Genomic DNA, 12,829 nt, shown 5'->3' with positions numbered 1-12,829 from the left:
TTAAATTTCTTAAGTCCCAACTTTCCCCCCTCTAGTTTTGAAGGTATAGGCTTTACTTCTCTTCTGTTGAGTAGTTCCTTTGAAATCAGAACATGAATACTTAAACCTAACAAACTCTACATTTACTATCTTTATAACCTTCCCAAATATGCAAAGAGCTAAGAATGTTTTAACGCCTATCAGCACTTCCACTTTACCAGCTATTATTTTTGAACCCCACAAGTTACACTTCGTTATTTATTTGTATAGTTTTCACCAGCAGTATGTGTTCAGATTTACCCAACAGTTTGTCTTTTACTTTACTGTGTTTTTTGTATCTCAGATTTCTTTTTCAGATCACTTTCCTTCTTTTTGAAGACATGCTAAGGAGTTCCATTATTAAGAGTTTTTTGATGTTAAACTTTTTAAGTGTTTATCTAAACAGCCTCTATTTCATCCCCATGTTGAAAAACAGTCGTGGCAGAGAAAGTCAGTGAATATCCATGTGACTCTCTATATTTCCCATTCTCCCTTGCAGTTAGTTTGGGACCTTGTGACTTATTCTGGTCAATGAACTATGACTAGAAGTGATACGTTTCACTACTAGACAAAGGCAGCTGGGACCTGTGCTCCTGCGCATCCCCTTTCCCTTCTGCAGTGATCTCACATGTCCCTATAGCACTGGATGCTGCAGCTACAGAGGGCGGTACTCTCTCAGCCTGTCCCTACTAATGGTGTAAGCAGAGCTCCACACACCCCATACTGGATGTGTAACGTGAGAGGTTTCAGAGTTAATTTTTGACTAACATGAGAGGCCACAGAGGTTTCAGAGTTAATTTTTTACCAAAACATAATGTAACATATTCTGACCAATAATTTTAATGGGTAAATAATTCTATTTGAGAGTTACCCTCTCAGTACGTTAAAAATATTTTCCCACAATCTTCTGTTTTATGGTTTTTGTTGCTGAGAAGTCAGCTATCTAATTGCCATTCCTTTATTGGTAATTTTATTCTCTCTTCAGCTAATTTTAATGTCATTTCTTTGTCTTTGGCATTCTGAAGTTTTCTAACAATGTGTTTAGGGGTGTGTGAGTGTATGGGGGTGTGTGTGTGTCTCAATTTATCTGTCTTACTAGGGATCTTTCGGGGTTTTGGAATCTGAGGTTATCTTTCATCAGTTCTAAAAATGTCTCATTCATTGTCTCTTCAGTTATTGCCTCATCCTCTCCTCTGTTATCGCCTCTTAAAAACTCTGGTTACAGACGTTGAAGCGTGTCACTCTGTCCTCCAAGTCCCTCAGCCTCTCAGTCATATTTGCCAGCCCATCTCTTCGTGCTGCATTCTTCTGGTCTATAATTCCCACTCGCTAATTCTCTCTTTGGCTGTGGTCTTGTCTACTGTTAATTCTTCCACTGACTTTTTAATTCCAATCTGTTTATGTTTTTATTTATATAAGTTCTATTTTGTTATTTTTCAGATGTGATAGACATTTTTATGGCCTTTCTCTTCTTCCTTGCATTTATATTTCCATTATATATTTTAGTTTTAAATTTATCCTTGCATTTAAAAGATTTATATATTTTATTACTCATGTTAAGTTCTTTAGAGTAGAAGTATGCTCTCTATATTTTTACTTGTATTTTTATTATTTCAGATTGTTTATACTTGGGATACAAGGAAAATATCCCTGGGTCCTTCCCTGTCCCTAGATGTCTGATACTGGTTCCCATTAGAATATTCACTATTGTAAGTAAACCAACATCACCTTATATTTGCTGTTTAATATATATTTCTCTTGTCAGTGAGCTTGTCTTCAATTGGTCATCCTTCTACAAAAAACTTCATTATTTTAATTCAGAATGTTTATGATTCTTTCTAATGCTTAGAGACCTATCCCTCTTTCCATATTTCTAGACTGCTACTGTGTTTTGGAGAATGTCCAAAAGTTTGACCTTTGGATAAAGGGATGAGGCTGTGCAAACTTTTGCTTCTTAATGCCATCTGCCTGGGAATAAAAACTTCTAGACAGGAAAAATAAAGGAAGGAAGAAATGAAGACAATTTTTGGAAAAATCTGTAAATGCATCCTTCCCACTAAGAGGACATGAGGGCAGATATCCTGTATTCCAGTAATGACTTTTCAATGACTAGGGGTGGTTTCCACGAAAATTTGGTTTCCTTATCCATACACTGCTATAAATCTTGGCATATCAACTACCTAAAATTATCATGCATTTCTAACTGATTTATAGCTAATAATATATGTCACTCCAATTCTTATAGTAAGTATAGGTATCACCCGTTTTGTAAACTTTCTAGATTAAATCATCTCAGTAATGTGCATTTACTACATATGATAAAACAGATCCCACACTGTGGAAGAAGAAAAGGAAGAATAAGAAGAGGAAGAATAAGAAGAAGAGGAAGAAGGAGAAGAAGGAGGGGGAGGAGGGGAGGGAGAAGAAGGAGAAGAAGAAGCAGAAGCAGCAGCAGAAGAAGAACCAATAACCCTGGATTTGTTTTAGAATATGCACTTGGCCCTTCTCCACATCTAGTGTGATGACTAACAGCCCAAGTGTGAACCTCAGGTGTCCCAATGTTCTCAAGGATGTCAACCTCACCAATATTTGCAGGTTTAAAATTTAAAGCATATGGATCTATCCTCAATATCAGCACATAAAACCTACTTCAGTCACTTATCAAACTTTCTACTGTCCAACACATACCAAATCTTGATTGAGAGAGGTAACATTTATAAAACATTGTTGACTGAAATGCAGTTTATCTGTATTAGTTTCGAAAGGCTGCTGTAATAAAGTACCACAAACTGGGTGGCTTAAAACAACAGAAATTTATTCTCTTCCTTAAAAGTAAAATTACATAACATAAATCATAATATTTTGATGACAATAAACTGGAACAAGAATCATATTTGCTCTCCAAACTAAGAGATGGGAAGAGAAAAGAGAGAATTTAAGTAGACTGATTTCATCATTTCATCCTCATTGCATTTCTAAAGTTAATTGAAAAATAAAAATGTAAGCATATTATTTAAAACAGACTTTACAACTCCCCAGTTGCCAGAGTGTGGTAGGTAGCCTTCTTAAATAGCTCCCAATTGGCCCCACTTCCTGGCATTCATGCCCTTGTGTTAGTCTAGACCTAATGACTTGCGCTTACCAAAAAGAATGTGGCAAAAGTGATAGGATTTCCCTTCTGAAGTTGGGCTATTGAAGGCCAGGACTTCTGTCTTGCTTACACTCTTACTCTGACTCTTCCCGCATACCACTTGCTTTGATAAAGTCAGCTGCCATGTTGTGAGCTACCCTGTGGAGAAGCCCATGTGGCAAAAACTGAGACCTTCAGTTGAACAGCCCAGAAGGAACCAAATCCTGCCTCCAACCATATAGGTGAGCCTGAAAGTAGATCCTCCCCAAATCTAGCCTTCAGGAGAGAAGAGCCCTGTCCATTACCTTGACTGCAACCGTGTGAGAGACCCTAAAGCAGAGGATTCAACTAAGCCACACCAGGACTCCTGATCCACAGAAAGTCTGAGATAATAACTGTGTGTTGTTATAAGCTGCTAAGTTTTGGGGTGGTTTGTTACACAGCAATAAATAACTAATGACAAATATTTTCCTTGACCAGACTCTAGCCCTTCTCCTCTAAGCCCTCTTCTTGGTAAGGTATCAATCTTGGCCTATAAAGACTTGTACAAAAACTAATGTACTTTCTAACAATTCAAGGCCACATCCCTAGGTTGACATTAGCTCCTCTTAAAGTGCCTCACTGAGAAAGCTCAAGAATCCCAAAAAATGTACTATCTGTTTGAGCCGACACCTGGCAGTATGCACCTGATCACCCTTTCTTAGACCATTTACTAAAAAGGGCTTGCAATTGTGACTCCTTCCTCTGTCTCTTTGAGATGTACATGTATCTCCTACAACTCAGGAGTGTCTTTCTCATGGACCCAAAAGCCATTTATTTGAAATATAATCATCAAGAAGAATAGGGCCTCTGTCTCCCAGTCTGTAGAAAGATAGAATCCTAATGTTTGTAACTATCACCTACCAGAAACAGCTGGCCCTACCATTTTGTGATGTGCAACCCTTTGTAAAGTTTCACTTCTCTGACTCTCCTGAGCCCTCACTCACTCCCTGTCCTACTCCTATTTTAGTTGGTCATCTCTATATAAATCAGAGTTCAGTTCATGCTGGATGCTTATCTCTATTCTCCAATTACTCTATTGTAGATTGTCTCTATTACTTACTGATTAAAGTCTGTCCTTGCCACTTTAGAGTCCAGCTTTGTTAATCTTTGACACTAAAATATAAAGGAAGATAAAAATAAAACCAAGACAAAACAAAAGCAAAGAAAGCACAGATCGTAAAGCAAAAGAGAAAAAAAGAACAATGTGAATTCAAAAAATAAACACATGATCGAGATAAGGTTAAACATATTTAATTCAAATAATTTCAAGTGGGATAGAAGAAGCTATTAAAAAGCATTACATGGAACAAAGAAAGTCACCTTATAATGGCAAATGACAGAGCTCACAATGAAGAAAATACTAGTATAAATGCCTATGTATCAAACAACACAGCATTAAAATACATAAATCAAAACTTCAAGAAATAAGAGAAAACAACAAGATAAATGTTAGGAGACTTTAACAAATCTCTTTTTATTCTTGAACAATCAAGGAAAATACATATTATATGGAAGATGTGAATAACAATTATCAAAAAGATTGATGCGATAATATCTATTATGTAATAGATGCTCAACAAATTTTTATTTATTATTTAACCTGAGAGCCTGCAAAGAAAAAATACTAATATTTTAGGTACTCACGTGATATGGTTTGGATGTGTTTCCCTGCCCAAATCTCATGTTGAATTGTAATCCTCAATGTTGGAGGTGGGGCCTGGTGAGAGGTAACTGAATCACAGGAGTGGATTTCTCATGAATGGTTTCACATAATCCCACTGTCCTCACAACAGCGAATGAGTCCTGGTGAGATCTGGCTGTTTAAAAGTGTGGCACCCACTCTCTTCTGCTCTGGCCGTGTGAGGTGCCTGCTGCCCCTTCGTCTTCCACTATGATTTTACTTACAGAGGAATCCCCAGATGCCAAGCAGATGCCAGCATCATGCTTTGCTTCCTACAAAGCCTGCAGAACCATGGGCCAATTCAACCTCTTTCCTTCATAAATTTCTTTACAGCAATGAAAGAATGGATTAATACCTCATGTAACATTTACGAAAAGAAGTCATAAGCACAGGATAAAAATTTAGACAATATATACCATTTAACAGGGATTATTTTAGGAATGGGTTTATTGGGAATTTTTACTTTCTACTTTAAGTTTCTGATTGTTTCAATTTTTTTTATCATACAGTGTATTTTCGCAATAAATTAAAAAATCTTTAAACAACGTTATACCCCCTTTTCTCCTTAGAATTTCCCTCAATATTACTAAATCATTCCATTTGCTTGCTTTCTTTTCTTTTTTTATTTTTTTGAGATGGAGTCTCACTCTCTCACCCAGGCTGGAGTGTAATGGCGCAATCTCGGCTCACTGCAACCTCCACCTCCCTGGTTCAAGTGATTCTCCTGCCTCAGCCTCCTAAGTAGCTAGGATTACAGGTGTCCAACACCACGCCCAGCTAATTTTTATATTTTAGTAGAGACAGGGTTTCAGTATGTTGGCCAGGCTGTTCTCGAACTCCTGGCCTCAAGTAATCTGCCCGCCTCAGTCTCCCAAAGTGCTGAGATTACAGGCATGAGCCACCGCGCCTGGCCTCTTTCTTTTCTTATAGGAAGAAACTGTACCACTTTTCTTCCAAAGATCAAGAATCAATAGTTCCTTCTTCTCTAGGAAAATATTACATCAGTTACACCCTCTGTTCTGAACTTTCACATTTCTGCATCTAGTGGCTTCTTCACTTCAGTGTACAAATATAGTTGTTTCCTATCCCCAATCCTAGAGCATCCTTTCACATTAAGGACCAAACTTTCTCCTGCCCTTCTTTGCCAGAATTCCCCATTTGCCAAATTTCTCAAAATTTCTCCATTTCCAGAATTTTAAATCTACCTCAGTCTATGTTCTAGAATACACTTTATTGAATCATCATTGTTTCTGGGCCTTTGTGCTTAATTACCAGCTCGCCCCAATCCTCAACTGCATCAATAGGGCTAAGTCCATCAAAAAGGTCAAGAGCAGAGGTAGAGAGGCCTGCGCACTCTGAACAAGTCAGCCTACTCCTGGCAGGAGTAATGAATAAGCATTGGCCTGGGACTGAGTCCTCCTCTCCCCAGGCCTTCAACATTCCATCAACATGGATCAAGAAACCATAACAAAACAAAAAAACCCCTGCATGATCCAACATGCAACTGCTCAAGCATCCCTAAGCTAAAAGACACAATTAAAGTAGTCAGATACTTGTTCCACATGCAGAATCACCATGAAAGAGACAGTCACAAAATGAACTGTATTGGTGATACAATTTCCATAAATGATATTGCCATTCAATTTACTTCATTCCAGGAAAATTTGATATAACTTAAAACTGTGTGGAAAACAGTTTATGTTTATGTATAAAATAGATTCTAGGCTCAGATAATTATAAATAGATTTTTCATCTACATAAATGAGCTGAGCAGTGAGACAACTAAGTCACACAGGATGCAGGACAATTCTTTGCTCTGCGTGACTGTCCTGGTGAACGGAGGATGTCTAGAATCTTTGACCCCACCAACTATATTCCAGTAGTGCCCCGCTCCCTCATATGGTTTGGCTCTGTGTCTCCACCCAAATCTCATCTCAAATTATAATCTCCATGTGTCAAGGGAGGCCGGTGATTGGATCATGCAGGCAGTTTCCCCCACGCTGTTCTCATGACAGTGAGTGAGTTCTCACGAGATCTGATGGTTTTATAACTGGAAGTTCCTCCTTCACAGCACTTCTCTCTTTCCTGCAACATTGTGAAGATGGTGCCTGCTTCCCCTACCTCCATGACTGTAAGTTTCCTGAGGCCTCCCCAGCCATGTGGAACTGTGAGTCAATTAAATCTTTTTATAAATTACTCAGCCTTGGGTATTTCTTTACAGCAGTGTGAAAATGCACTAATACACTCCCCAATCACTGGGACAAGTAAAATCACTCTGGTAAATTTCCAAAAGAACCCCTGGAAGCAGTTTAATCCCAATAGTTTCTTGATCTATAAATCCAGAGGCCTCTTTTCTGTTGTCATTGGCTACCTCTCTAGAGCATTTGACTTGTTGAGAAGCTGCTCCTCATCTCTTCATCCTCCCTTGCATCCCATGTCACTACGCCCCTGAAGCTTTCCTTTCCTCCTTAACCAATTCCTGCCTGCCATTATTATCTGACTTCTCACCTACCCCTGCTCACGCCTGCTGTCCTTTCTTTTTCCTCTCCACATGCTCTTCAACTTTCTCTCCTAAGTAATTGACTCTCAAAGTCTCATTTCTACATGAAAAATCCAAATCCACATTTCCAACTTCCACTTGGCCATTCACTCAGATAAACCCTTAAGTTATGCACGTCCAAAATCAAACTGCAGGCCCCTCGGGAACATTGTGGGCTCAGTTCCAGACCACCACAATAAAACAAATATCACAATAAAGTAAGTCACACACATTTTTTTTGTTTCCCAGTGCATATAAATGTTATGTTTACACTATATTGTAGTATATTCAGTATGCATTAGCATTAGATCTTCTAAAAAGTGCATATCTTAATTTAAAAATATTTTATTGCTTAAAAATGCTAACGATCTTAAAGTCTTTAGCAAGCTGTAATCTGTTTGCTGGTGGAGGGTCTTGCTTCATTGTTGATGGCTGGTGACTGATCAGGGTAGCCAGTTGCTGATGGTTGGCATGGCTGTGGCAATTTCTTAAGACAACAATAAAGTTTGCCACATCAATTGACTCTTCCCTTAATGAAAGATTTCCCTGTAGCATGTGATGCTATTGAACAGCATTTTAACCACAGTAAAACTTCTTTCAGAATTGAAGTCAATCCTCTAAAACTCTGATGCTGCTTTATCTGCTATGTTTATGAAATATTCTAAATTCTTTGTTGTCATTTGAACAATGTTCATAGCATGTTCACCAGGAATAGTTTCCATCTCAAGAAACCACTTTATTTGCTCAATCATAAGAAGCACCTCCTCATCCATTCAAGTTTGATCACGAGATTGCAGCAATTCAGTCATATCTTCCTGCACCACTTCCAATTCTATTTCTCTTGTTATTTCTATCACATCTGCAGTGACTTCATCCATTGAAGTCTGGAACCCCTCAAAGTTACCCATGAGGCTTGGAACCAGCTTCTTCCAAACTCATGTTAATGTTATATTTTGACCTCCTCTCATGAATCATGAATGTTATTAATGGCATATAAAATGATGAATCCTTTCCAGAAGGCTTTCAATTATGATGCCCAGCTCCATCAGAGGAATCACTATCTGTGGCAGCCATAGCCTTATAAAAAGGATTTCTTAAATAATAAGAATTGAGAGTCAGATTTGCTGCTTGATCCATAGGCTGCAGAAAGGATGTTTTACTAGCTGGCATGAAAACAACATTCATCTTCTTGTACATCTCCATCAAAGTTCGTGGCTGAACAGGTGCATTGTCAATGAGCATTAATATTTTGAAAGGAATCTTTTTTTCTGAGTAGTGGTTCTCAACAGTAGGCTTAAAATATTCAGAAGACCATGTTGTAAACAGATATGCTGTCACCCAGGCCTTTTTGTCTCATCTATAAAGCACAAGTAAAGTCAATTTAGCATAATTCTTGAGGGCCCTAGAATTTTTATAATGGTAAATGAAAATTGGCTTCAACTTAAGGTCGCTGGGTGCATTCGCCCCTAATAAGCCTGTCCTTTGAAGCTTTGAAGTCAGGCTTTGCTTTTTCTCTGGCTAGAAAAGTCTTAGATGGCATCTTCCAATAGAAGGCTATTAAGTCTACATTGATAAACTGCTCATTATTGTAGCCACCTCCATCTACCTTAGCTAGATCTTCTGGATAACGTGTTACAGCTTCTCCATCAGCACTCGCTTCTTCATCTTGTACTTCTATGTTATGCTTCTTTTCCTAAACCTCGTTTAAGAAACCAAACTCTGCTAGCTTCAAACTTTTCTACAGTTTCCTTATCTCTCTCAACCTTGAGTTAGGGCCTTGCTCCAGATTAGGCTTTGGCTTAAAGGAATGTTGTGGCTGGTTTGATCCTCTATGCAGACCACTAAAGCTTTCTCCATATCAGGAATAAGACTGTTTCACTTTCTTATCATTCAGGTATGCACTAGAATAGCACTTTTAATTTCCTTCAAGAATTTTTTGTTTGCATTCACAATTTGGCTAACTGTTTGGCACAAGATGCCTAACTTTGGCTTATCTGGATTTCTGACATGCCTTCCTCACTAAGTTTATCATTTCTAGCTTTTGATTTGAAGTGAGAGACGTATGACTCTTCCTTTCACTTGAACACATAGAGGCCATTATAAGGATATTAATTGGCCGAATTTCAATATTGTTGTGTCTCAGGGAATAGGGAGGACCAGCAGAGGAAGAGAGGTGGGGAACAGCTGGCAGGTGGAGCACTCAGAATACACACAACATTTATAGATTAATGGGCATGGTCTGTGGCACCCTAAAACAATTACAATTGTAACATCAAAGATCAATGATCACAGATCACCATACCAGGTACAATAAAAATGAAAAAGCTTAAAATATTATGAGAATGCCCAAAACGTGACAGAGACATGAAGTGAGCACATACTGCTGGAAAAATTGCACTAATAGACTTGTTCAACACAGGATTGGCAAAAACCTTCAATTTGTAAAATAAACAAACAAACAAAAAACACATTTTCTGTGAACTGCAATAAAACAAAGCACAATAAAATGAGGAAAGCCAGTGGTCATCTTCCTCCAAAACCCATTTTTCCATCAGTTGTATCTATTTATGAGAATGCCAACATCATCTACTTAATCTAGAAATAACAACCAATTTGATTCTTCTTCCTTCCCCACATCCAGTTGATTGTACTCGCTGTTTTCCCCATCTCATGGCAACATGGATGCCTTTCTGTCAATGTAGTTCAAGCTATCATTGCCAGTAGCTTGGAGTATTGTCATAGCCACTCCAATTTATTTTTGGTACTTTCACTGGTACTTCCACTCCAATTTATTTTTTGATACTTACACAAAGGGAATTTCTGCAGATAATAATAGTAGACAACATTAATTGCCTATCATATGCCCAGCACTATACTATGTGCTTCCTGTCTCTTTTTAATAGGCACAGCCACATGATAAAGTCAGAACTTTTTTTTTTTTTTTTAATTTTACAGATGAGGCAAAATAGGTTTGGGGAGGTTAAAGAACTTACCTAAGGTCACAGAGATAGCTCAGAAGTGACAACACCAGGAATTCAAGGTTTATCTGGTTTCTAAAAACCTTGTTTGTTTTTTTGCTTTCTTTGCTACTAGCCTGTTTGCAATCTTTAATGTCTATCCCTATCCCATCTGCCTTTTCCTTCTCCTTCCCTTCTTCCAACCCCTAAGTCCTTCTTTTGGTTTTACTTATTTCTTTAAAGATTTACTTGTTAGTCATTTCAAGGAAGTCTGTCACAGCAGGCTCCTCTTCTTCCACCGTGTCCACACCTGTCCTGAGCCCTCTTTCTCTCCACTCTCTCTTCCCAGCTGCTATGAGAGGCTGGAGAAAGAAATGAATAGACAGGATGACTCCAACCTCTACAGATGCAGATACACAAAACTCCAAAACTCCCTGCATCAAGCCAAGATCGCGCTACTGCACTCCAGTCTGGGCGACAGAGCAAGACCCCGTCTCAAAAAACCAAACCAAAACAAAAAAAAACAAAACAAAAAAAACCTCCCTGCATCTTTAGCTTTTCTCTGACTAACTCTCAGGGTTGCTTTACGGTTCTTATATAATGAACCAATCAAGTACACAGTGCTTTGTAAAGAGAGCTATAAAGCACCCTGCACGTGTAAGGTGCAACTAACTACTCACCTTCCTTTTACATGCTCAGGGCTTCAACTGAGATATTCTGTGAGCAAGAATATTCTGTGTGCGTCCAAGCAGAGAATGGCACATCTGTGTTCAAGATAAAAGGAGAATAGAGCCCTAAATAATATGAAGTTGGCCGGGAAAATCTCTACTTAACATTACTGCCAGAGTCCAGCTTAAAACTTCATTGGGGTTGTGATAAGCGAGTAAGACAGGAAGAAAATGGTATTAACCTAAAAAATCCTCACTATAAAAATCTCTCTAGGAGGGTTCCCCTCCCCCTAGGTCCCTGGAAGTTTTAAGTTTTTGCAAACATCCTCCCTTGTCCTGCCCAGGTCTTGTCCCTTCTAGTCCTGGCCTTCCCCATTCCTGGGGGTCCCCGCCCCTCCGACCCCAGCCGACCCGCGGTGGACTACAACTCCCGGCGTGCCGCGCGCGTCCGGCCGGCTGCACCGGGGCTTTGCGCGTGGCGGCCGCCGAGCTCCGCGCGGGGCAAACCTCCCAGCGCGGCCATGCGGGGAGGTAAGTAATCCGCCTGTGCGGCCAGGGCGTGGGAAGGCGACCGCCCTCTCCTCTCTCCAGGATGGAAGGAAACGAAGAATGCCGCAATGAAAACCGCTCTGCCCTCCCTCATCTTGGCAGTGTTCGGTGCTCCTGCAGCTCGTTGCACCCACGGACGTGGGCTCTCACCGTGGAGTGGAATGGGGGCAGAACCGTGCCCTGCCCCACGGAGAGCCGGGTCTCGCCTGGGGCTGCTGGCAGTGCTCGGGGAGCGGGACGGGGTGGTGGCACGACTCGGCGGGGTGCCCCGCGAGCGCTACACCTACACCCTCCACTTTCCAAAGACCGGCTTGCCCGGGGAGCCCCCACACTAAACGCCAGCGAACCGTCTCTCCGTGAAAGTCTTAGCCAGAAACTTTCCCCGCTCTGTCCCCAGTGCCACAGAGAGTCGTGTGGCTCAGGGCCGGCGCTGCTGGTCCAAGAGGCAATTGGCGTCTTCTGCCCCTACCGTCCCCTCTCCGGGCCAATTCTCACTTGCCCCTGAGACGCCATTCCCGGCGCGGTGAGGTCCGCCCTGCCCTCGGGAGACTTCAGGCTGGACGCACCTGGGGTCGGATCCCGGGAGGCAGGGCCGGCGGCTCCTTTGGGACCGCGCTGGCTCCCTAGGCGAGTCCTTTCTGCCTGGGGGATGAATGCTGATCTAGAAAAGAAGCCAATCAAAGTCAACAGCTTCCCGCCCTTCCTAACCGCCTCCCCTCTCCCTATCTGAGCCCGTTCCCAAGTGGGTCGAAAGTTCTGTTCCAGAATACTGACACCAAAGTTAATTTCAGCATATAATTTGGAGATTTCAGGATCTCCAAAGTTATTTCAGCATATCCCATAATGTACTGGATCAGAAGGTCTTGTTTGGTTGCCTCTCTCCCTCACCCCCACACACCACATACACACCCACATATGTACCACACCCACACACAAAGTACACCACATAGTACACACATTACACATACATACTTTATGCTACACACTACACACACAACTTTTTATCAGCAGAGGATTGATGTCAAACATTTTGTTGGAGGGAGTGTGTGAGTACTAGTGTGTGTATATATATATTATATTCACAAGTGTCAGTTTACTACCAAAGTTAGAAACTAGCTGGTAAGTGAAACCTCCTGTTGTCATAATTTAGAGTGTCTTTGTGGCTCACTTTTTATACCACGGGATTAACTTCCTACAACACTTTCTGAAACTTTACTGTTGTGTAACAGGCAAACTTTTGATCAC

At 40.5% G+C, this 12,829-nt stretch overlaps 1 protein-coding gene and 1 long non-coding RNA gene across 4 annotated transcripts in view; one reads left to right on the top strand and one right to left on the bottom strand.

Annotated features, from left to right (window-relative positions):
- Nucleotides 1-4,428: 4,428 nt before the first annotated feature.
- On the bottom strand, nucleotides 4,429-12,493 carry LOC106999490 (uncharacterized). Its single transcript, XR_013412627.1, has 4 exons — nucleotides 12,359-12,493; nucleotides 12,151-12,245; nucleotides 11,048-11,131; nucleotides 4,429-10,729 (listed from the first exon to the last, which is right to left on the bottom strand). It is a non-coding gene; the product is annotated as an uncharacterized LOC106999490 (long non-coding RNA).
- Nucleotides 11,110-12,829, top strand: part of SAMD13 (sterile alpha motif domain containing 13) — a 98,664-nt gene continuing 96,944 nt past the window's right edge. For all 3 annotated transcript variants that reach the window (XM_077988028.1, XM_077987997.1, XM_001103462.4), the window contains exon 1: nucleotides 11,110-11,566. Coding sequence is in view for 2 of the 3 variants with exons in the window: in XM_077987997.1 (XP_077844123.1) it covers nucleotides 11,557-11,566 (10 nt within the window). In the remaining variant the exon portion in view is untranslated. The remainder of the gene's footprint in view (nucleotides 11,567-12,829) is intronic.

The sequence above is a fragment of the Macaca mulatta genome, chromosome 1 (assembly GCF_049350105.2).
Source record: "Macaca mulatta isolate MMU2019108-1 chromosome 1, T2T-MMU8v2.0, whole genome shotgun sequence".
Lineage (NCBI taxonomy): Eukaryota > Metazoa > Chordata > Mammalia > Primates > Cercopithecidae > Macaca > Macaca mulatta.
The sequence above is the reverse complement of the archived record's forward strand: the minus strand, read 5'-3'. Positions and strand labels throughout refer to the sequence as shown.